The sequence below is a fragment of the Ostrinia furnacalis genome, unplaced genomic scaffold (genome assembly GCF_004193835.3).
Source record: "Ostrinia furnacalis isolate ACB-3 unplaced genomic scaffold, ASM419383v2 OfSCF1172, whole genome shotgun sequence".
NCBI lineage: Eukaryota > Metazoa > Arthropoda > Insecta > Lepidoptera > Crambidae > Ostrinia > Ostrinia furnacalis.
In genome coordinates this window covers 1,434,249-1,461,655 of record NW_021131411.1, presented here as the reverse complement: position 1 = coordinate 1,461,655, position 27,407 = coordinate 1,434,249, and the positions used below count along the sequence as shown (strand labels likewise).

The window sequence follows — 27,407 nt, the reverse complement described above, 5'->3', positions numbered from 1 at the left end:
ATTTATTGTTTCTTAGTAAATACTAGTTTCTTTATGTATAAAACTTCCACACGCACATAATGAAATACTTTGGAATTTGCTGTAAGATATTTGTTGTAAAATATTTTCTTGTCCGTATACAAGTATAAAGTCAATATTTTATCTTAATAAAAATATATGTTTCTAATTTGATGTCCACCGCTGTGTGTTCGGCTCGCTGATTGTTTATTACCTATTTGAGTGTGTATTCTCTTTTACAATCGAATTGCCGACGGCTCACAATACCAGCTACTAACCTTTCTGCTGTACGCTGAACTATAATTTAGACGGGGCCGATGGTTGCTTTCAAGACTGTGGCTGCGATAACTCTAAGGGCAGTGGGTCAAGTGCTCACGCGCTGCTCTAGGTCTAGTTGCCTGATAGCTCCAAGCCTGATATCATCGATATATTTTGAAGAAACTAATAACATTCTTATAAATTATATTATATTATCATCACTTACCATCAGGTGAGATACAGGCCAAGATCTTCCGCGTTGTGGTTAAAAATAATTACGGTTTTTTTTTGTATAAATTGTTGATGTGATGACTCTACGATTCTAAAACACCAAAAACAGGTCAAATTAAAAACGCATTTTTTATTTGTGTAAGGCTAACACACAACACATTGTAGAGTACACGCGGCAGGCTATACTTCTGCTACAGAATATAGAGATACCTAGGTAAGTATCGTTGACAAAAAAAATGAATGGAAAGCCTAAATTGAATACACTTTCCATACTACGCCGTTACAACCGCTGCCAATCACAGTCAATTGATAGATTAATTAAAATATTTAACTTCCAATCGTTTTGTAACTTCAACCATTTTGTTTTTGTTAGTACGTAACTACAATGTTTTTCTCCAAAATTTTCATAGTTCTTTATTCTGATATCACTATTATTTTTGTATAATTCTTTCAAACAAATAATCATGTTTCAAATGGGATGTAATAATCACAAAGGTAGAGCTTATTAATATCTCATTTTATAGCATGCAAATTATTTAAACATTATTATTAAACTTTTCTTTTTCATCATTATCTTTCTGCCATTGGATTTCCAATATTTTTCTTAACAACCTAGTCGAAGCTATAATAGTTACCAAATTCGACCATTTAATCATGATTAAAATTGATTGCAAATACGAAAACTCATGTTCGCCCATAATTTCCATCTATTTATAGCGGATACACACGCTTTCGATACTGGAGGTGACACCGAGTTAACGGTAAGGCCTTCTCTGCCGCACTACACTTCACGCTCCGTAGAACTTACCTAATTGCCGATTTTATTGATTTTGACATACGCTTCATGCTGTAGATGGACTTACTCGCAAATTTCCGATTCTAAGCCCAAGACCCAAAATTTATAAATCCAAGTACCTAAGTCCTACCTAATTAACAATTGACGGTAGGTGAGCAAAGTTTAAACCTCATCAACTAAATTTATTCCCGCATCTAATTAAAATATATCTAGTCTAAATTATCAATCAACGTCAGCCATTATAGTTTCGCTGCAACCTCTGCTTAACCACCTACATATTAATAAAGATCATCTCCAATCATTTCAACTTTCTCTCTCTCTCTCGCACACAGCATCGATAAGTACCCTACTTCTTTAATCATTGCAATTTCGAAACAAGCTCAAGTGTTGTCGGTGTCGAATAAATTTTGTATAATGTAAACGTGATAACAATTTAAATTCCTCTGTAACGGGTCCGGAGCCGACAAAAACAACAAACAAACACTGCGGGCCGCCATTGGCCGAGGCGCGCGGGGCGGCGCCGGCGGGCAGGCCACTCCCGCCACGCGCCGCAGTCTCGCTCGCACACCCAGTCCTTATCTTCCACTCCGTTGTGAGAGACGTGTTGCCTGAAAATTTACAAAATAAAGGTGACTTATCAAATTGACATTGCGAAAAGCTCTGTGCGAAACGATGCCTCGTCCCACACGTGAGTCATATGGAGATCAGAAACCACCGTTCTCATATATCGCCCTGACCGCCATGGCCATCTGGAGCTCCCCGGAGCGCATGCTGCCGCTGTCGGAGATCTACAGGTTCATCACCGACCGGTTCCCGTACTACCGGCGCAACACGCAGCGCTGGCAGAACTCGCTGCGGCACAACCTCTCGTTCAACGACTGCTTCGTGAAGGTGCCGCGGCGGCCCGACCGGCCCGGCAAGGGCGCCTACTGGACGCTGCACCCGCAGGCCTTCGACATGTTCGAGAACGGCTCGCTGCTGAGGAGAAGGAAGAGGTTTAAGCTGCACAAAGGGGAGAAGGACAGTCTGAACGCTGAGCTGGCAGCGCTGGCGAGTTTCAACAGAGCTTTTCTGGCGAGGCAGGCGGGTGCGCCGGGTGGGAGTATGCACAACGGGAGTTTGTATTCGCCGGCTGCGTTGTGTTCGCGGCCGAGCCCGGAGCCAGTGGAGGGTCCTGATACGGCGGCGCTGCTGCCGGCGTGTCCGAGGCCGCGGCGCGCGTTCACGATCGACGCGCTGCTGGAGCCGGAGCCGCGGCGGCTGTCGCCCTCGCCGCCGGCGCCGCCGCCGATGCCGCCGCACTGCCCGCTGCCGCTGCCGCCGGCGCCGTACCTGCTGGCGGCGCAGCGCTACCACGCCGAGCTGCTGGCCGGCCTGCAGCAGTCCTGCCTTCCACCGTTGTGGACGTGGAGGGACACCAGTCAATTTTCACATTATACGCTTAATTCATGAATGGTAAGTCTTTTAAAATTATTTTCTATTTCACTTACAATGTGACTCGATATCATGAGAGTTAACCGCAGTTTTCGGTAGACTTGGAGTCAAGGTCCTTGGTTCGATTCCAATGGCTGTGTATTGGTTTTCAAATATATCGAAGGTTGACAATCAAAAGTTCTCATCACATCGGTACTCATGTCATAATTTAGATGATGAAAGAATTTCAATGAACCATCCTATAAGCTTAGTCAATTTATATAAGTCTACCAATAGATGGCGCTGATAAATATGATTGTGTACTATTAGTAGACTGTTGGAGTGATATTGTTGAACTTGCACCTAGGCTTAGGATGCGCGCCATGATAAACGTTTATCGAGGCATTTTATCGATTTTACATGATAAACCCATACATTTGATTTATAAAATCTTTGACAAGATGTTATAATGTTGTGCATCCTAGCCCGGCAGACCATACTTTCAGAAACCTGTACTATAAAAATAATTCATTATGTTGGCGTAGGTACCAACATATTATGTAGGTCTTTCTCTTTAATTGAGAAAAAGAGGCACTATATTTATTTAATTTTACGGCTGAGAAACAAAAACTTCAAACAATAAGGGTATGCAAATCTATTACGATAGATGAAAAAATGCGAAAATAAGAGCTCAGTTTAGTCTCATTTAATAATTAGTTCTACAATTTTTCTACACAACTTTCACAGTTGTCACACACAGTAGGAGTTAATTAAATATGATTTAGGTAAACTACAAAATTAGACTTGAGAGCTTTCAAAACTTCCTTTTATTCCGTTCCGTTTGATCGTGTTGCATATTTGATATTTGACGGGAATAGATACAAGTCCTGTCTTCTATTACCAGCTTTTTTTTACAATAAAATCATTGGTTTTGTGTAAGAATTAAGTACCTAAGTAGGTATAATTATCTATCACTTACAAGTGAAGAAATTATTTACGCAGACAAAAATCGTTTCTTTGTGTTTGCTTTGTGTAAAACGATATTAACGGTAATTGCACCATGAGTTTTTTATTTCAATATCATCAATTCTTGTGTATTAGACTGGTGAATATTGCCTACTTTACGAAAATAATTTCAAATGCTAATAACATAATTTAATTAATGGGGAACAAATTCAAAATTTACCCGTACAACTTTGACTAAAGCTCTCATTGAAGATTTCCTTGATTATAATTTAACTGTTTATTTTAAAAAGCTGTATATTAATTAATTAATTAGTAACTTATGTTATATCATTATATGATTGTATGGGGGTCGCCCCACATACAGATAAGATACAACTAGAAGTCATCTAACTAGTGATGAGAGATTTAATGAGTAGCAATTTAGGCAGATTCAATAATAAATTCTTCATAGAGTTTTAGGTATCATTGTTACTCTAAGGCTGAGTTGCACCACTTAACTTTGGCCGTAACTTTAACGATAACCGATATTTTTTTGTGTATGCAGTTTGACAGATTTTGTCAAAGTTAAAGTAAGGTGCTAACCTAACTGTTCATATACAATAATAGCTTAACGAAAAACAGTAGTTAACAGTTACTTTAAGTAAGGTTAAACTGAGTTACTATTAAGTTAACTCTTGTAGTGAACATCTAATTGCCAAGCCTTTAATTTCATCCTCATTGTATTTTTAGGTGTCCCAACTTATTTCGTTCGGTTTACATTTAGTTTGGTAAAACTATGCCAGATTTTATAAAATTAAACCTTCATTAATGATGTTACAGGGCTCACAGTTACATTTAAAGTTGGCAGTCCATTAGTTTTTTTTAATGTTAGTTTTACTAAAATAATAAGTATCTTTTTAGTAAAAGAGTTTAATTTTCCTTTACTACATATGATACCCAAGGGTCCCTTAGAGAGAAGGATTTTTATTAAATGATATTTTAACTTACTGAATAAACAAAATTATCATTCAGTACCTATATGCCTTCATGTACAGGTACTTCTTACTCGTATATAAATACTCGGTTTAACATTAAATTGCCACAAAATCAGACATTTTCTGACTTAGCTGTTATCATCTTATTTCTATCTCATTGGCATATGAGCCATCAGATGAGAATGAGATCAAATCCAAAGTTAGTCTCAGTCATTAAATGTTAAGTTATCTACAATGCATAGCTATTTATAGCAAAGAATAGCTATAATTTATTAAAATCCACTCGACCCTCGGGTAAAGCCATATTGGCATTCAATCTGAAGCCTCTTCGCTTGTCTTATTAATTCTACTCTGTTTATATATTTTTATTATAAGTTTATTGCATCCAAAAACATCAATAATGGCAAAAATATTCAAACTGGATAAAGGAAACATAAAATACACCTACCTACTATACCTAATCCACAAATCACTGTCCTTTTTCTGGCATTTTAACAGGAAATTTACGAAATCATAATCAATTACAATGTCCAGTTTGCTTGTGTTGCACTTTATATTGCAAGAATCCATCAAACAACTTAATTGGATTAATATTATTATAGTGAAATCCGTTGCCAGCTCTTTATTTAGCAGTCCTAATAATTTAATTACTTCCAAATCAAATATAACTGCGAGCTACGAACTAAATTTCAATCTTTATAGTAAACTCGCCCACAGTAGCTCAATTTTGGTGTTAGTGTATAACCATCTAAAAAAGCGTACTTTAAAATTTTATTGCGCCTTTTATTTTTGATTGGTTAATATAGATTTGATAGCTTCAACAAAATAAATGCTCGGTGTTTATTGCCTATAACAAGATATCTTCAATTTGATAAGGTTGACCATAAGCTCGAATTAAATTATATCACTACACTAGTGCCGCCCCGATAGTTAAATCGTTTGCGAACAGATTTTCAAAAATCAATTTTTTAGTTACAAATTATTATTCAATATACCTAATCAGCTTTCTAAAAGACATCAATAACATAATTTAAGTTAAATACTACGTAATGATTTTGATTAAGAAGTCGGGGAAGTTTTATTAAAATGGTTAAATTCTCATAATTCTATTCTGAAATTAAATGTAGAGCTCCTAAATATTTCACATTAATCCCATATATGGAATCGATTCATCAAGTCCATGAGTCATGACTAGTTTTAAGTGTAGAGCACACTGTGAGCTAAGCTAGCTCGGAGAACGTAGCATTGCTTATAACGAGCAAAGACTAAGGTTGAGTTGCACCACCTAATTTTGACCTTAACTTTAACGATAACCGATGTTTTTGTATGTTTGTCAAAGTTAAAGTAAGATGGTGCAACCCAGCCTAAGACTCCCCGCATTCTACAGACTGACTTTTTAGATGACAGATAGTTAGGCCCGATTCTAATTTGTATATGCGCACTTTCATACAATACATGTCCATTCTGATTTACAGCCCGACCCGACTATCTGACAAATATTTGTAGTCTGCGCCTAGACTTAACCGTGCGTTGAATAGCAAACTGCGGCTAGTTATTATTAATTTAGTTTTCTATTGCCCTGTGTATTATTGTGTTACTAAATTTTTTCAATAAGCCTGTCCCACTGGGCCTAATTCAGCAACCTTAATTCAGGAATAGAGTGTCCGTTTGGTATCATCATCATTTCAGTCACAGGACCACTGCTGAACATAGGCCTCCCCCAATGATTTCCACATGGTTTTCGTTTGGTACACCACCTGTCTATTAATCGTTACAGCATATTTTTCTGGATTATCTGGTAAACCTCTACAACTGGCTCGCCCACTAACTTAAATATGACCGTCTTATTAACGTTGGTGATACCCGTGACTTGCAAGGAATGACTGACAAGGAATGATTATTTCCGCATCTCGGTTCAAATTTAATATCACTCGACGAATAGTGTGGTTACGGGACTACTACCACCGCTCATTCCCACAGCTGCAACTTCTGTGTAGCCAGGATCAACAGCTTGACCGCCAATTAAAACCCAACCAATGAAGGTCAAGTTTATGTCGGGGGAAAGTTAAACTGGCATAGTGTGGATAGTAATCTTAAGTTTACTGTTGATGCTTTGGTTAACCCAGTACCGACCGTTTGTCTTTGACACTCTGTTCGAGGATGTCGTAACGCCACATAAAGCTGTTGTCTCTTGCTTTACAGAAGGAACGTTTAAACACAAACAACTTGGTTAGGAGAAGACAGGGTTAATATTTAAAAAAAAAACTACATTTTCTGCAAACTCGTAAAAATACCAATACACGTTATTACAAAACACGTTAAATCACCAATTGGCTATGGTGGCTTAATTTCAGACACCAGAGTTGTATACCGATAGGATAATTTTTAGCTGTTTTAGATTATATGCTTTTTTGCAATCTAGAGCTTTAACTTTGGTCTATGACTATAGGGTACATGTTTATTCTATTTTACCTTTTTACGATAGAGAGGAGACCAGCATATTCTGATGATCACAGAGAATTACCAACTTGAGGTGGTCAGTGTTCTTTGTATGATACTCCGTACTGCAAGGCACACTTAATCCATGTATTCATTAGGCAACATTTGTTGATAAATTTTTTATGACTAGTGTGAAACAAGTTTACCATAAACACAGGTTTCTGAAACTTGGCCGTCCACAGTTGCTCTCCACTCATAGCGGGGAGCACGGCAACATGTATCATAAACAATGTTTCATCACCTATGTTTATGGACTGTTTATAATCTGTTTACAGAGATGATGAAACATTATGAAACATTGTTTATGAACAGTTTATAAACAGTGTTTATCAACAAATGTTGCCTAATGAATACATGCTTTATCCGCACCGTAACCTAAACGCCTCGAGACAGTCGATACGGTGTTGATCCCTATCCGGGTTGATAAGTGTGCTATGACCCTTAGAGTCATCATTGAGCGTCAACCTCACTCTCCTACTTTCAAAAACACTACCAAAAGTGAGCCTTACTGACTTAACGACAAGGGACACGATGCATTGTTGTACAATAATAATTAAAGATATTGGTTTAATTTTCATGACATACAAACTATGTATAATTGTGGTTGTTGTGTAAATCCTTGGGCATTTGTCCAGCAGTGGAAGTCATTTGGCTAAAACGAACGAACAAACTTTAACTGATAAATTTTTTGCTAATAACACAATCTCAATCTCTATACGAAAGTATTTGCATTGGAGAGAGGATCAAGCGTCAAAATGTAGTAAACGAATTTGGTAGAGCCACTTTTGTATTTAAAATTATAACTAATTTATCTACATTTAAACTAAATCCAATGTTTTAATTCAATCATCAAACCATATGATCCTAGCTGTAGGCTACAAGGATTGACACCTGGCATGAACGTTTACAACGCCAGCTGTGCTTGGGGGTTCGAATCCCGCTAAGGGCAAATGTTTAGTATGATTTATACCCGGAATCATCGACACAATTAAATATTGTTTTACTCGTTTTAAACTACGAATAGTTTAGCTAGGTCTATCCCACTATGATCACCCAGGTGATTGTATAATATTTTGTTAACTAATACTTACTACCTAATAATTTGCTAACATCTTACATAACACACTCAATTAAACTAAAATTGGTCGATATCACAAATTCAAAAACATTTTTAATAAGTACATACGTTATGTAGGTATACAATTTATTTTGAGTAGACCTATGCAGGTTGGAAACGATAAGTGGTCTCACTCGATTATTTCTAAACTATACAAGATATCGAAAAACTGGTTACTGATCCTGAAATTGCTTCACAAGCTCTTTCAAATGGTACCAATAATAGGCTATAGCCACAGTCATGATACATCATCGGATAGAAACCTATAAATAATTGATACCGTGCTCATGAAGCAATTTCAGGATCAGTAACTAGTATTTTGATATCTTGTATAAGTTTAGAATGGCTGGAGTGATCTGGATGCGTGTGGCCAGGGACAGAAGTCGGTGGAGGGTTGAAGAGGAGGCCTATGTTCGAAGGCGAACCCAAAGGCTGCTATAGATAGATAGATAGATAGATAGATAAGTTCAGAAATAATCGAGTAAGATCAGTTATCGTTTCCACCTTGTATATCTCTGTCTAAATTGTACTAACAATTACTAAACGTGAAAACGAGCCTTCGCTGTCGCTATCTATCCGTGTATGTCTTTCATGATCCATGATATTAAAGACAAAGTGCCTATAGTTGAAGCATTCACCAAATGTATATCTTTTGCCGCAAATTGAAATACAATCTAAAATAAAAATAATAGAAAAATGTAGTATTTGATGCCCCCTTATAACATAATATGAAACCTTATAAAAGTTAAACTTTAGTTGAACTTTACTTTAAATTGACGTTTAAGTATGAAAATCTTATTTTAAACCAGAGTTCAATCTTCGAATATAGGTACGTAGTACGGAACCCTTCGTATCAAGTTCATCTCGTTTTTGGCTCGTTTTAGGCATTTATGAAACCACGGTAACAAACACAAGACTGAAAGATTTATACGTATCGAAGGGAAACCGGAGTAACAAGCACAAGTACCGTTTATTCACCTAAGTTGAAGACCTTCTTTTGTCTTTTACTTTTGACTTTTTATTGTATCTGCGCATTGACTTTATCTGTGCTTACGCGTTTTTCTACTAACAAATGGTGTTTCCATTAGCCGACTAGGGGTGATTAAACTTCATTAAACGTTATAGTGGATCATTAACAGTAGCTTCGATTTCTTCGATGTTGGTACATGCAGCAGAAAAAAGTCAATTTTTTTTGTCATGCATTGCATTGTTTGATCGCATGGTCTAGGCAAATAAAATCTTTTAAAAATTTTAATCCAATTCTAAAATAATACACCAGAATATACCAAAAAACTTGCACGAAAGACAAAAAATAAACCTACAATAATGATAGAGTCGTCAATACCTCGATATTGTTTTTCTCGTTAATCACGAATTGTCATTCTATAAATCTTTTCAGAAATGCTCAATTCATTTTATATTTATGTATGAAAAACTTTGTTGCAGTTGCTTATTTATTTGCCTCGTGCTAACGCAATAAATGCGCAAAATATCATAGACAAGAAAAACAAAAGATTTCTAAATAACTATTTGAGTATAAAGTTTTAAACAAAGTTATTAATCCAACAAAACACGTTTGTTTTTTTTATTTTTAATAAATAATAGGCCAACTACATTCGTGTTTAATACATACAAGTTTTGAGGCTTTTAAATACAATGCCAAAATCGAAATCAAATAAATTCTGCTCAGTACATTATATCAGTTAAATGTTGGATCTTATTCCCTTGTAATAAAGTTTAATGTCTGTCAAAGACAGAAGAGTATCTACAGTTCACGACAGTATAATTCTACAATCTTACAAACAACATAAAACTAACATTGAATTGTTTAAAATGTTATTTAATTACAAAGTGGACCATTTGTGTCACATAGTCGATTTAATCTCTATTTCCGTAGATTTTTGTGCAAAAAAACTTAAGTCTGAAAAAATATTATGGAGCTGACTGTACCTTCAGCACGCCCAGACCAGGACAATGGCATCGCACGACACTTCAGTATCACCGTTTCGAATGCAACATAAACGTAATTGTGTTGATACACGCGCGCTTGCTTGACTTACTTAATTCCAATGCAATTAATCAATCAATGCATTTCTTAACTTAAAACTTTTATAGAAGCATAACTACTAACAACCTACCTCACTGGTAAAGCCCTTGAAAATAAAGCTTTTCTTCTAACGGTTCACTGTATATAAAAACATTCTCAGTATGTTCAAACAAGGCACATTGAAGTATGCATGTTTTCTACACACTTTGCATCATACAAAAATGCCAACTTTCTTATGGAGTAAACTGTTTCCTAAACACGTAAATAGATCGCTTAGAGACAGGGGGTATCAGCTACTTACTTACTCCAAAAATAAAATTGGCTAGTGCTAGGGGCTGCTTTAGATTTGCTGCTGCAAAAATTTGGAATGACCTGGCACCACCGGTTCGCGCCGCATTGGATCTAACGCTACCGTCCTACCTTATAAAAATATGAGTTATCTACTACGTCCTTACAGGTAGGTATTTCATGACATTTCTAAGTACTCGTGCCATAAATGGCTTTCAATTGAGGCGGGTGAATTGTCAAATTATGACATATGCTCATTCAAGCGATAAATAACCGCGGAAACTACCTACACCATTACATGGTAATAGGTACTATCTATACCGTGCCTATAAGCTCCGAAAGCTCTATAATTTGAATCGACGCTCAAATACAAATCTACTTAAATTTAAGAAAAGATTCAAACCCAAACATATTTAACCCATTATGGTTGAGTTGAACCGAGTTTTAAGCATCGTTTCAAAAAACGAGCTTAATTGTGCATGAATGCACTCGCATAAGAAGATCCTACTACAAATTAAGAGTAAGTAAATCCTATTTGGGTATATCGTACATTCATATTACATAACGCCTGAAACAAACGCTTTTGTATAAACACAACCAGTCATATGACATGACTTCATACATATTTGACTTATCACTAATTAATGCTAAATCTATACCTACTAGTTTCTTGTTGTGTAATTTTGTTTATTTCGATATCAAAGTACCTACTCATTACAAATAAAATTCCAAATACACTTACCTCTTTACTTGCCCTTGCTGCTACTTGGTGAAATGTAATACGGTTCTCGCAATCTAAATATATAAAAGGAGAAACTGACTGACTGACTGACAGATCAACGCACAGCCTAAACGGCTAAACGTAGGCACTTGAAATTTGGAAGGGACGTAGCTTAGGTACCGTAGAGGTGCACTAAGAAAGGAATTCCCGAAATTCCCACGGGAACGGGAATTAGCGGGAAAAACGGGATTCACGCGTACGAAGTCGCGGACGGCCGCTAGTAACTTATAGAACTTCTTTATAATTTTTAAGTGTACAGCAGCAAATCAAGCGTGTCGCGGTCTCTTTGATGAGACCGCCCTTATCCTGCACGCAGTAAGAGCTATTATTGCAGCATTATGCTCAATCTGCCGTCGAATGCACGTACAAAAACCCTAAATAAATTTACAAACGAACGAAGCCGAAGTGTTCTGAGTTTGCTAGATTATTATTTAAAAAGCGGTCAAGATAGAGTGCTATGGCGCTATTGGTTCCGTACATTTCCATCTCCTAGCATAATTTCTGAATAACATACTCAACAATAAATGCCAGTTTCATTCATCAGAGCCATAGAACATTTTTCAGTCACTCTTCTCCAGTTGGGCCTTTTGGGATGTAGGTACAGTCAGCGTCAAAAAGTTCGTGACATCCAAAGTAGCCATGTTCGCACGTCTTTGTTACAATTTTAATAAGGTTGTGTTGTCAACTTTTTGGGCACTTTGGGTGTCACGAACTTTTTGAAGCTGACTGTACAAGGAACGCCACAAATCACGATCTCATGCTTTTTTATCCAACCGCCGCCAGTTATCTTCTTGAGATCATTGATCTATCAAGGTCCTAAGGCAACGTGGTTTCCATTCCTCTTCACTTTTCGTCAGTTCTCCGATAAGTATGACCAATGCCATAGTTTGCCACAATTTCGAACCAAGTTCATTAATTCCCATAACGCGATCCCCAGCATCGAGAACTTAGTCAGTGAAATTGTTACGCCCAATATGAACCCAAATTCACCAAACACGAGGCTTCGTTGTTTTCAAAAGTAGTTCAGAACCCCAAAAAGAAGTTAGTGCAGTGTAAAAAACGACACGTAATGTTCGTATGCAAAGGGTGGTCCATTTATAATATCATATTAAACGTGGATAAAAACCTGGCTTTATTAATTATATAAATCGGATTACATGTTTTGCACAAATAAAAATATAATTAAACCATTGCATTGTACTCGTAAACTGGGACTAATTTTATCAATTAAATTTTTGAGATCTAAAAATGCCGTTGGTCCAGTAAATCTAGGTGTCTATCATCATGTTGGATATCCATATTCCTAAAAAAAAAATCTAAAATGCTTTAAAAGATTAATGATTGAATTGGTGATGAACTACTCTTACGTAGGTATTTTTTTTTATAAGTATACCAAAGAATTATGGTCATATTTTTGACAACCCTTGATTTAATTGGTCACAGAGGTGTGGACTTGTATTATGATGTTAATCTATTAACACTCGTAGATAGTGATTTATTGTAAAATACACAAAATAAACGATTAGTCAAAAAAAAGCAATAACATCTAACAATTTATTTTGTCTCGTTACAGCGATAGAAGCGATCTCTTCATCTCTTCCAAATGAAGTTCAGGCAAAGAATAGTTGTCTTATAACATAAGCGTTACTTTTCTTGCTTGTTATTATTATTATTATCCAATCAAAACAATAAATCTAATTTCGAAAAGCAAGCAGATATCTCAATAATTCATGTATATCTCTGTCACCAACGATCGTCAACTAGGGTTGTCAAAAATATAAAATCAAAAGTTAAAAAACATAGAGTTACACAATTAAGGGTTAAGCATAACATTCTTATGGGGATTCTAATATTTCGATGAGTCCATATGATTGAAATGTATTGAGTTCAAACGGGATCGCAAGTTAGAAATTCATTGCTGACCAAAGACAAGCAATATTGACTTGCAACTATGTTAGTGATTGCGAATCATCAGCCATCTTTTTAGCACTCTACATAGTTCGGTGGCACTAGTTTATTATTATAAGGACTGTGCTATATTTAATACAAAATGTATTGTTTGATAATACAATGAAACTTTTTAGTAAGAGGAGCACCGTTCTCTAATTTACCAGAGACAACGAATAGTATAAACCCGTACTCCCAACCATGGCCAAAAGTATGAAATCATGATGATGAGTGATTGAAGACAATCTTAATTTGTTTCTATTATTTACTTTCTGTTCCAAAGTATCTAATAGCTTTTTCACAATTTAGTGCTGACCCTATAGTACGCATATGAATGTTTTTTATATTGTCACGCGCATTCTTATAAATTTAAAATGGCACGTAATAAAATTAACTATTAACAAAATCAATGAAATACTCGTAATACAAAAACAATTCATGTTAGTTTGCACAATCACGCATCACTATAAGTATACGAGNGTTAGTTTGCACAATCACGCATCACTATAAGTATACACTATTCGAACCTACCTACTTTAACAACTGCAAAATATCAAAAGGTATCATAGTTCGCGGATGATGCATTAAATTACATTCATCATAGTCGTCATACTTTTTTTTACATTTAAAGTGATTAATATTGGATTTGTATCTCAGATGAGACACACGTAAAAAGTTACTTTCAGTTATTGTTCCCACTTATTCTAAACCACCAATCATGTGGGAGGTTAGTCTTGAAAGTCTTGCTGTAGGAGTTGGGACTGTGGGCGAACAACATCTGCAGTTGCCTTTAGTAACCCACAGGATAACAGGTCTCAATCAACCTTCTTCTTCTTGTCGTGCTGACAAGCAACTTACACATTGTCAGCCCAAAACTCTGCTACAAGAGTGGCGTTGTCAGTAGCATTCATTGAATCTTCCTGTGTGCGGTTGTTTGGGCACGCAGGGCACGATATCATATTGTATCGACTGGGGAACACAACCACACTTGCACTTCAAGTTTGAACCATCTGAGAATCCCCACCTGAACAGATTGTCCTTACTAGGGCCGAACTGCGTCCGAAGTCTATTTAAGACTTCCAGGTAAGCCAGGAGAGCTCATGTCCAGGCGGAGGACTCTCAAACATGGAGACGAAAGGGCAGCCAATCAACCTGATAGTCCTAAAATAAATATTCCGTGCTTTAGAAGATACATTGGCCTGCAGTCCAATTAAGTCATATTCCTATGACTGACCTGCTCATTTGTCAAAAATCGTGAGTAAAACTATTGGAATCAAGTTTATGTGTCATATAAACGTGTTAACATCATCATATCATTGGTCACTGCAGAAGCATGACCCTCTCTATTTTATCAGAGTATCTGATCCACACAGCTCACCACCAAGCTAGATGGTTAGAGAGGCTTGATGTTGGCATATTATAATAATAATAGTTTATCGCAAATGTTGCCTTTAACTTACTGTAAAACCCTTCTTACAATTGATTAAGATTTAATATTTCTATTCGGGAAGATAAGACATCGAGTGATTTCTCATCATCAACAGCCTTTTACAGCTCACTGCTGGACTATGAGCCTCCTCCACTTTAGTGGAGGGTTTTGCCATAATCTCCACGCTTGGCAGACGGATTGGAGATCGCAGTTTAAAAGATTGATGTTTATCGATCGCTGCTGCCCGTTCTCTGTTTAATGTGTAGTCCCTAAGTCGCCTCTTGCGACACCCGCGGGAAGAGTAGGGGTTGGTGACAAATGTATTCTACTCTGCCGTAACCACACGGCGATCGAGTGATTAAAATTACATAATTTACCTACTTACACAATCTCGACTATACCGCGGTCGACTACCTTAATACTAGAACATGGACACGTTGAGTTTACAGGACTACATGTAATAGGTACAGTCGAGTTCATAAATGTATTGACAGTGCTTATTTTTCAAAATATTGTTACTGTTGTAACGATCATATATTTGAATACATACTTAAACATAAATAAAATGTGATCATATAAACTGTTCATAAACATGTTGCTATAGCGTAGTATTGTCTAACTCAACTGTACATACATAATGTAGTGTGCAACGGTGTTTGGCACAAACATACATTTGGTAAACAATCAGAGGTGACTCTCAATATGAGGACCTTGATGATAGGAATCCGGTTTTTCATGTTTAATCGTAGTTACAAATTAAGAGAAAATCTGTTCTAAACAAACATTTAGAAAAACTGATTTCACAGATTAAAAAAAACTAAACATAATTCAAGTATGAAACCCAAAAAATACAAGCTGTGTTAATTTCACCAACTAATAGATAGTCTCGCATATAAGAATGAAATCTGCGAAGAAATGATTTACGGAAAACAATTAAAGAAATAAGTAATTTTTATTAAAACACCATTTTATTTATCTTACATTAATTAAACCTAATTGTTTAGTTGACGTTCGAGTAATGTACTGAAGATATGATTCGGTTTCTTAGAAACAATACTTTCTATTAGCACAGCAGACATATCCAATATTTGATGTGCCATTAATTTGCTTTATATCATCATTATTTCCCAGAATTAAATTAATTTTCGTGTAAGCGACACTATTAACTGGTGTATAATAGTGCAAATCTAGTCTAAATATATGTATATAACTCAAAGGTGACTGACTGACTGACTGACTGACTGACTTAGTGATCTATCCTGACTTAGTGACCAGTGGACGGATCGGGCTGATATTTGGCATGCAGGTAGATGTTATGACGTAAACATCCGCTAAGAAAGGATTTTACGAAACTCCACCCCTAAGGGGGTAAAACGGCATCCACGCGTATGAAGTCGCGGGCGGCCGCTAGTATTTTATAAAAGTGACTCGGTTCTATCCCCAAAGAAAGACTATGCATCGAGGAAGTATTCACTCTGACCACTGAATAATATGAGGCTGAATTTATTAATATTCTAATAATATAGCCATACAAGCCTTCCTGGGTACCCACACATGCTTCTAATAGGTATATATTTACCTACAAACAGCATTTTCTCCGTACATAAAATATTAGTATAGGTAGATAATTGCTACACACCTGTGGCTAGCAGAGAGGCCATTTCCCACACTTTGAAAGCGGAAACACAACATAAGCCGCGTATCTATACATATAATTAATTAGTACAGGCAGTCAATCACCATAAAAACCGTTTAGAATGTATAATTCTCGCGAAAGTTAAGAAAATACGGTCAATCTGGTGTTGTTTCTTTTATATTCTGACGCCAATCAAAGCAGAACCTGAATTGACCCTTACATGCCCCAGAAAGAAGTTATATTTGGCCGAAACAAAATGTTCTTCTATGCAATTATGAAATTGCTTATTAAAGCTATACTATGTACTTGATAAAAGCCCAGGTTTCAGTCATGAATATTGACAGCTTCTTTTTTCAGAGGGATATTAATATGGCTCTACATTTTCATGGCTTGGACCTTAGGATTTGATCTAGGGTTTCTTAAAATACGATTAATTAACATGTAAGTGTCCACGGGATAAAAAAAAAGTAGGTTCGCGAGTTGCACGACTATTGCCTTCTAAATAACAGGTGTAAAAGCATGTCACTTCTCGAGTGTCAGTTGATTTTTATTGACTGCTTGTTCACACGCAAGGTGATGAAAGCCTTATTTTATTCTGTCGCCGTTTTTTCGCAGTTTATTTACATAACTGTGGCCTTTGTTAAGTTCACAGTCGTCTGGGAAATTTGAGATGCGTTTGACTAAAGTTTGAGAATCTCCGGTTTGTGATCGAACACTCGGAAGCAATTACAGGCTAGAAATTGGGTTATTTATCTATTTAGACTTCTGTTTAACTTGATGGCTATTAATAAAAATAATAATAGGTATTACATTAATATCTCATTAATAACGTCATTTACGATAAATCAATAGCCGTTTGTATTTTGTAACAAAATGTTCTTAGCAAATAACAACATTTCTTTGCAAACATATCGTACTCACATCAAATAGTATGATAACACTCGTAAATATAAACTAATCGTCTAATCATCTTCGTCTTGGTATGACTCCGGTCTAAGACGGTTATTGCCGCGAAAGTTAATTGACTAAAGTTCTATTAATTACACAATAATAATATAAGGCTGAGTTGCACCACCTAACTTTAACGGTAACTATGACGATAACCGGTGCTTTTTGTATGGAATTTGACAGATTTTTGACGTTTGTCAAAGTTAAATAAAGATGGTGCAACCCAGCCTAAGTGTATGTACCTAATAACTATTTATAATTTTACAGTTACCGTTTTAAATATTTTCTTACTAAAGAGAGCCTAATATGATCAGGTCATTGTTGCTTTCATGTCAAAGCCTTGGGGCCTATAATTTAGTTATTCACACAGTGACAGTAATCAAATCATAGTATTTTATTATTTTCATATGAACCTTAAAGGTTGAATAACCCTAGTATGAACTATTTTAACTAAGATTAAACTAGATTTATACTAATAAATGAATATTCAAAGTAACTGCCTTTCGGTTAATTTAAGATCTTAAGATCAATCACAAGCAGTAGGTACTTGAGTGTACAGAGAGTATTCGAGAGTCACTCTAGCATGGCCGAGTATGCCTCGAAAAATACTTTTACAAGCTTACCATGGAAAGTACCTTTTAGGCATAGCTATTCTCCCAAATATTTTTGAAGGCAACTATAAAATTCGATCTATTAAAAGCAAATATTCGCGTATGTCAAAATTAAATAGGTACAGTACATATAAACTTAATTTTGTGTAGACCTGGGCGGGGAACATTAGTGTACTCGTACTTACATAAAGCTACGCAGCACTGCAATAACGCAAAGTGTACATTAATGTCACAAAATAGTACTTATTGCCACTACATACGAGGGAGAATTTTTAANAAATCTTGAAATCGGTGATATTTTTACTGGGGTCAAAAATGGACGTTAGGGAGATCATGGCGAGACCTATCGATGGTTACAGGGTTATCCATTGTTTATGGGACACCCTGTATAACTAATCGTCTAATCATCTTCGTCTTGGTATGACTCCGGTCTAAGACGGTTATTGCCGCGAAAGTTAATTGATTAAACTTCTATTAATTACACAATAATAATATAAATGTATGTACCTAATAACTATTTAAAATTTTACAGTTACCTTTTTAAATATTTTCTTACTAAAGAGAGCCTAAAATTATCAGGTCAGTGTTTCTTTCATGTCAAAGCCTTGGTGCCTATAATTAAGGCTGGGTTGCACCATCTTACTTTAAGTTTGGCAAACGTCAATAATATAATCTGTCAAACTCCATACAAAAACTACCGGTTATCGTTATAGTTACGGTCAAAGTTAGGTGGTGGAACTCGGCCTAAGTTTTTCACGCAATGACAATAATCAAATCATAGTATTTTATTATTTACTTAAGAACGTTAAAGGTGAATAACCCTAGTATTAACTATTTTAACTAAGATTAAACTAGATTTATACTAATGAATGAATATTCAAAATAAGTGCCTTTGCTTCATTTAAGGTCTTAAGATCAATCACAAGCAGTAGGTACTTGAGTATACAGAGAGTATTCGAGGGACACTCTAGTATGGCCTAGTATGCCTCGAAGAATACTTTTACGAGCTAATCATGGAAAGTGCCTTTTAAGTATAGCTTCTTCCAAATATATTTGAAGGCAAGCTATAATTCGATCCTTTAAAAGCAAATATTCGCGTATGTCAAAATTAAATAGGTACAGTACATATAAACTTAATTTTGTGTAGACCTGGGCGGGGAACATTAGTGTACTCGTACTTACATAAAGCTACGCTGCTACAGCACTGCAATAACGCAAAGCGTACATTATTGTCACAAAATAGTACTTAATACTACTACATACGATGGATAATTTTTAGTTTGTGTGCCATCATCAGTACAATAGATGCAAAAACCGCAATAACTATACCCACAGGGACGATAGAGATATTTATGCAAAATTCAAATTGTGATAATTATAATAAAGAAGCATTCCTATTAAAAGCATTAAACAATTATTGGTAATTTAGTCAGAGTGCTTATTGAAATATACACGAAGATGTAATTAGCTAGAAGTTTATTAAGAAGTATGATTGCTGATAATTAAATAAATTCTTCTTTAATTTAGTCACAGTAATCAAGCGTTATGGTTCTCAGCTATGGCTATGTGGTTGAGAGCTTAATGTGGACCGTAATAGTTATGTACTTACCTCTTGCTAACTAGGTAATCATAAGGTTATGTGAGTATATCTTGTGAAGTAGTAAGAATATACAGTAGGTATATACGAGTAGTGATAAAGACTTTTATGGTTTCCATTGCTTAACTCTTCAATGATTAAAGTAATTTGGTTGTTACACAATATACATATGTAGAGGCATGTTAAATACATAGAATTATGTAGCTATACCTAGCAGATAATAGTAAATGAAAATTTTCAGCAACTATTAGATTTAAACTTTTTAAATCATCATTATTTCAGCCAAAGGACGTCCGCTGCTGAACATAGGCCTCACCCAATGATTTCCACAATAACTTTTTATTTATAATACTGTAAAAAGTTTAAACGCAAAATTAAATAAGCTCACAGAGTAGAGTTGTACGAGTAGTTGTTGTAGAGTATTCCTAGATTATTTGCAATTAAACATGACAGGATATTACTGTTTTAAGAAAAAAAATCCCCCTATTTTTTGCAAGTGGATAAAAAGAACAAAACATAAATCATTACATAGGAAAACAAAGTCGCTTTGCGCTGTCTGTCTTTANATAGAATTATGTAGCTATACCTAACAGATATAGTAAATGAAAATGTTCAGCAACTATTGGATTTAAACTTTTTAAATCATCATTATTTCAGCCATAGGACGTCCACTGCTGAACATAGGCCTCCCCCAATGATTTCCACAATAACTTTTTAAATAATACTGTATAAAGTTTAAACGCAAAATTAAAAAAACTCACAGAGTACAGTTGTACGAGTAGTTGTTGTAGAGTATTCCCAGATTATTTACAATTAAACATGACAGGATATTACTGTTTTACTCGTAGGAAAGATTTTTCCTCCTATGTTTTGTAAGTGGATAAAAAGAACAAAACGTAAATCATTACATAGGAAAATAAAGTGACTTTCCGCTGTCTGTCTTTCTAANTGTCTTTATGTATGCAATGTAAAGCATCAAAATCCGTTGCGTAGTTATAAATAACTACTTTTTACGAATTTACGGATTTTGATGCGGTTTTTTAATAGATAGAGTATTCAAGAAGGTTTATTATTTTTTATAAAATAGACCTATAAAGCTCGTGCGCTCATTATCTCGTGTAGTAACTGCTTATAACTTATTCATTGTTTTCCCTTGTCCACAGGTATGACGTCGATGTAACAGATCGATCTCAAAAGTAGCTCTAGCTATAAGAAAATTCCTAGAGACAGTTTAACACGTAAACTAAAATAATTAGAAGAATAGTAAAGACAGTACCTAGTGCCGACGGTGAAAGAAAGTGTCGCACTCTTCAATCTAAGTGTAAAGTGAGTCCTATTGACTGGAGGAGTGAGATGACGAAATTGGAGGTAAGTCTAGAACTTTGCTCCTGGTGGTTCATGGTAGAAGACGATATTTTTAGGAAATTATAGGGAAATCTCAAAATTTTCTTATACTTGTTCACATGGATAAAAGCGACACATATTTTCTTTGGTGAAATTGCCGAGAGAATTGAAACTAAACAAACACTTAATTGTATTTTTTTTCGAACTAGGATTAATATGATTCTATAGAGCATTTTTCCTAGTTAGTGTTTAGTATATCCTCACAATTTATTAAAGAACAACCTAACAATATTGGTCATATGGTTGAAACTCGTACTTATTAAATATTAATACTATAATTTATAACATAACCTATATTTGGTAAAATGTAGTTTTTCTTTGCATTGCATTTGGTTTATTACATAAAAACATAAGGCCAAATAAGTTATTGCCGAATATTAAACACTTGAATGAAATAATATTATACAATTTAATGAAAATACGAGTAATATATCAATTCTCGACTTAGAAAATAATATTTGATTGCAATAATTGTTTTATGTTACTAAATATCCTAAACACATATTGCAAAGGAAAAGGTAGGTAAATACATCAATCGCAAACAAAGTTAAATTAATTCGTGATTCAGTTTTTACAGTTACAACACTCGTAGGTATATCCTTAGCATGCTACTATACAGGGTGGAAACGATAAGTGATCTCACTCGATTATTTCTAAACTATACAAGATATCGAAAAACTGGTTACTGATCCTGAAAGTGCTTGACGAGCTCTTTCAAACAGTACCAATAATAGGTTACAGAATAAATGGGAACTCTCCGAAAATTCAATGTTTCCAGCTTCCATACCTTTGGTAAAGTTACATAATATTAAAAACTACACAAGATATCGCAAAACTAGTTACTGATCCTAAAAGTGCTCCACGAGTTCTATCCAACGGTATCAACAATAGCTTACAGAATAAATTGGATCTATCCAAAAATTCAATGTTTTCATCTTCCATACATTTAGTACTATCACAGTCATGGCATCTCTTGATAATATGATAGCAAGTAAAGCCTAAAACTTATGTTTTCCACAAATAATTTTAAATAAGATGCAAATTACGAGTTTATGTAACCGACTTTTTAAGTTTATTATTTAACAAAAAATAAATTACACTTCTAATATTGTGTGGTTGGCATACATTTAGTATGGAAGCTGGAAACATAGAATTTTCGGATAGTTCCCGTTTATTCTGTAACCTATTATTGGTACCATTTGAAAGAGCTCGTGAAGCACTTTCAGGATCAGTAACCAGTTTTTCAATATCTTGTATAGTTTAGAAATAATCGAGTGAGATCACTTATCGTTTCCACCCTGTATGTACCTCCATATACATAGGTATATATTGCCAAAATGAGGGTGAAACAACATCTTACAATAGAGATACAATATTATTGATATCTTTACATTTGACAATGGTTCTATGAAACATAGCTAAAGACTAAATTCAAACTCTATCATAAATTCAAGCCTAACAACATTTTGAACAATTTCAGGCCACAATATACTTTTAGTTTGAGTTTGAAGTATTTAGGAAGGTAATACGGGTCTCAGGCGTAGACCTCAACCTGAGCTTTAAATTAAACAGAGTTTAGAGCTTTCTTCTGTAATACCTACCTACTTTTTGAAGAAGTTTAGAACCTTTGAAGTTTTGCTATAACATAGTTAAATTCTACTTTATCGATAAATCTCAGAACATTTCAGACAGCTAGCTAAGCTAACACTTTATACTCAATCTTCTTCTTCTTCACGTTACGCGGGGTCGGCTTCCCGAATAATGCGCCGCCATTCGATTTATCTTGAACATCTGGTTCGAAGAGTCCCAACACTTTCATGTCCTTTTGGACAATCGTCATCCAGGTTGTTTGAGGTCTTCTTCTTCCCCTCTTTATTGTGGCGATGGAAATCAGACTCAATGAGAGAGTAAATAGGGAGAAAAGTCATTTTCGGGTCTTCAAAAGATTTTATTTTTTTCGAATATTTTTTTAAGTGACAAGATCTCTCGACTGCTATGCATTTCCGTAACAATTCACTGCACAAGTAGATATGGTACATCCGATTATCATGCCTCCGTCTATAATAATGATCATTCATTAAAGTCCATATTTGGTTTCATTAAAATCTTTAAAAGTTCGGCTTTAATGGCTTTGGTCTAACACAGTAGATAGTTTTACAGTTTTAATTCTCTGAAAGAAAATAAGCAATTCGTGACGAAATTGTTGTTTTAATATTTGTTTTTCCCTCCTCTACCGACCATTCAGCAAAAAGATGGGTGGCGTGAGTCTGAATTCTTACCATAAGAACGCAATAAGATTTTATTCTCATTGGAAACTAAGTAAACTTTCTAAAATGTAAGTACTTACTTCGTGCTGTTATTTAAAAAAAGTTCTTTATAAAATAATTGACGTTACAATACAATTTATACCCACGTATTTACTTCTAGTCGTTACAGATTGGTCCTCGCGAGATTTTACGTTTGTCACGTGCAATAAAATAATCGAGTGAGATCACTTATCGTTTCCACCCTGCATATCATCATTTACCCTTGTACATTCCTGCCATTCCCAACCCATGTAGGTAGGTATTCCTAGAATACCAAAAGTCTATGTCACACCCTAGGAGACAAATGTTGATTGAATTTTCACTGTTATTGAAAANGGAGTGAGCTGACGAAATTTAAGGTAAGTCTAACTTTCTCCTGCCTGATGGTTCATGGTGAGACATTAATTTTAAGAAATTATGAGGAAATCTCAACATTCTCTTATAATGTACACATGGATAAAAGCGACACATATTTTCTTGGTGAAATTGCCGAGAGAATTGAAACTAAACAAACGATTGTATTATTTTTCAAACTGGGATTATTATGATAGAGCATTTTTCCTAGTTAGTGTTTCGTATATTCTCGCAATTTGTTAAAGAACAACCTAACAATATTGGTAATATGGTTGAAACTCGTATACCTAAAATATTAATACTATAAATTAACATAACCTATATTTGGTAAAGTGTAGTTTTTCTTTGCATTGCATTTGGTTTATTACATAAAAACATAAGGCCAAATAAATTATTGCCGAATATTAAACACTTCAATGAAATAATATTATACAATTTAATGAAAATACGAGTAATATATCAATTCTCGACTTAGAAAATAATATTTGATTGCAATAATTGTTTTATGTTACTAAATATCCTGAACATATTGCAAAGGAAAAGGTAAATACATCAATCGCAAACAAAGTTAAATTAATTCGTGATTCAGTTTTTACAGTTACAACACTGGTAGGTATATCCATAGCAAACATATCTTGCCAAAATGAGGGTGACACAACATCCTACAAATAGAGATACAAAATTATTGATATCAGAGTTTACATTTGTTTACGGTTCTATGATACAAAGCTAAAGACTGAATTCAAACACTATCATAAATTTAGGCCTACCAAAATTTTGAACAATCGCAGTCTACAATACTCTTAGTTTCAATTGAGTTTAATACGGCGTAAACCTGACCAGGTTGACCTGAGCTTTAAAATTAAATAGAGTTTTGAGCTTTGTTCTATAATACGCACCTTACTATTGGGTGATTTATTCAACAAACATAAAAATGCATTCCTCCTACCTACTTTTTGAAGAAGTTTAGAACCTGTAAACTCTAAAGCTTTGCTATTACATACTTAAATTCTACTTTATCGATAAATCTCTGAAGATTTTAGCAAGCCCCTTTAACTGATCTCATAAGCTAACCCTTTATACTCAATCTCCTTCTTCTGCCTCGCCTTAACCCGTTACGCATTACGCGGGGTTGGCTTTCTTAATCATGCGCCGCCATTTGATTCTATCTTGAACGTCTGTTTCGAGGAGTCCCAACACTTTCATGTCCCTTTGGACATTCGTCATCCAGGTTGTTTGATGTCTTCCTCTTCCCCTCTTTTGTGTGGCGATGGAAATTAGACTCAATGAGAGAGTAAATAGGGAGAAAAGTCATTTTCGTGTCTTCAAAAGCTTTCATTATTTTTTTCCAATATTTTTTTAAGTGACAGGATCTCTCGACTGCTATGCATTTCCGTAACAATTCGCTGCATAAGTAGATATGGTACATCCGATTATCATGCCTCCGTCTATAATAATGATCATTCATTAAAGTCCATGTTTGGTTTCATTAAAATCTTTAAAAGTTCGGCTTTAATGGCTTCGGTCTAACACAGTAGATAGTTTTACAGTTTTAATTCTCTGAAAGAAAATAAGCAATTCGTGACGAAATTGTTGTTTTAATATTTGTTTTTCTCTCCTCTACCGACCATTCAGCAAAAAGATGGGTGGCGTGAGTCTCAATTCTTACCATAAGAACGCAATAAGATTTTATTCTCATTGGAAACTAAGTTAACTTTCTCAAATGAACCTACTTCGTGCTGTTATTTAAAAAAAGTTCTTTATAATATAATTGACGTTACAATACAATTTATACACACGTATTTACTTCTAGTCGTTACAGATTGCTCCTTGTTTGTCACGTACAATAAAATAATTGAGTGATCTCACTTATCGTTTCCCCCCTGCATATCATCATTTACCCTTGTACATTCCTGCCATTCCCAACCTTGTAGATATTCCTAGAATACCAAAATTCTTTGTCACACACCCTTGGAGAAATGTTTCTTTAACATTACAACTCAAATTTCAATACCTTTTTGTTGAATGTCGATTGAATTTTCACTGTTATTGAAAAATATACTGAAGGCCTTACCTATTACGCCTTAAACGTTTTCCACAAACTTTTACTTTAACCTTACAGAATCTATAGTATAGTGTCTTCACTAAAATTATGAAATTGCATTTAATTGTCTGCACCTTTAGCGATTCAGTAAGTTTAATTAGGATATTTAACAGCCAATTATGCTTCTCGATTAAAAATAAATAATGCTGTATTCACACTATTAGCTCGTATCGTGTCGTGATCTATCAGAAGCCTAATGGAATTCATTTATTATGCAAGCGCATAATATTTCATATCGATGCTCTTTGATGCTAGCCGACTGAAGCTTTGATACAAAATATTTATCTGTACGGTAGTTGAAAGAGAATATTATCCGAGGATCGGTCAAGCGATGGAGAGGCCTTTGTCCATCAGTGGACTGACGTAAGCTGACGCCAATGATGACAATGCAAGTCCTGGAGCGCTTCTGATACATCTCAACACGATACGTAACTACCACACTATGTCAGACACTAGTGTGATTTCAGCTTTAATTTCGCCACCTCACATTCCTTTTCTTCTTTTACAGGTGGATATTGAGAACTTCTCAAGATCAAGTAAGGACATCTAATAAACCTAATTAAACTTATTTTAAATATTATTTAATAGATAAAAATATTCTTGAAACTGTGATATTATGTTAGAAATAAGATATCATCTTGTAAATATACTGTACAGATTTAGCTAGTAATAATGTGACAGTTATAATTTATTGTAGTCATTATAGAAAGAAAATACAGATAATATTATACGTTGACATTTCTCTCATTTAACTATTTTTCCTCTATTGTTTTGCTATAAAGAACACAAGTAAGTAATTAAAATGTAACTAGCCAGTAGGACAATAAATATTATTTAAGTGAATATTTAAGCTACACGTGTACCTAATTGGCACAACACAAAGTCACAAACAAGTCGAAGCTATAAGTAAGTACCTATGTACATACATGTAAATAATGTAACCAAATAATTTATTAACTAAATATATTTTTAAATTCTAATAAATCATCATGATGAATTTTCAATTACATAACTCTGTAAATAAATAACAAGTCGTTTTACTCAAAAATGAGTAATGTTGTTATATTGCAAACTAAAATAAAGGAAATCATATAATTGAACTGGATGGATGATCGATTTTTGAGTTTCATGATGTTTATTGCAATTAAAATAGATATTTCATGAAATATTGAAGATTTAAATAAAAAAAAATCAAAAATAAATATTTATAAAACACACTTCGACAAATATATGGATACAGTCGATATCAAAAATAATTACGAGAATGAATGTATTCAATAATATTTTCAGTTTTCATACAGCTCATCTACTGTTGGGATATTTTTGACAAAGATATGATTTGTCTAAATATATTAGTGAGTAACAATAAATCATCAATAATAAAATATAAAAATTGCATTGCTTTTCAGCATATAAAATAAAATTCATGGCAGAGCGCAAATCCGTACTGAATGATAGCAATCTGTACCTTAGAAACTGATTTCTACATTATTTTACTGTAAAAAAGTGCCCTGATTTTGAATGAATATCGATACAATATTCGCAAGTGCATATTGCATTGTACACAGTGCCACTTACGTGTTAAAGTTGTGTTTTTAGCATTGTGCTGTGCATTAAACAAACTCCGCTATCATATTCATCATCAATACTAACAAGCGTAAACATGATTCATGAGGCATAGCATTAAAATATTTGAAAGTTGCA

General features: G+C 34.7%; 1 protein-coding gene across 1 annotated transcript; it reads left to right on the top strand.

Annotated features, from left to right (window-relative positions):
* Positions 1-1,844: 1,844 nt before the first annotated feature.
* Positions 1,845-26,321, top strand: LOC114351771 (fork head domain-containing protein FD4). Its single transcript, XM_028303090.1, has 3 exons — positions 1,845-2,737; positions 20,699-20,903; positions 26,212-26,321. The coding sequence occupies exon 1, from the start codon at positions 1,955-1,957 to the stop codon at positions 2,732-2,734; it is 780 nt and encodes a 259-aa protein (XP_028158891.1). The 5' UTR covers positions 1,845-1,954; the 3' UTR covers positions 2,735-2,737; positions 20,699-20,903; positions 26,212-26,321.
* The last annotated feature ends 1,086 nt before the right edge of the window (positions 26,322-27,407 follow it).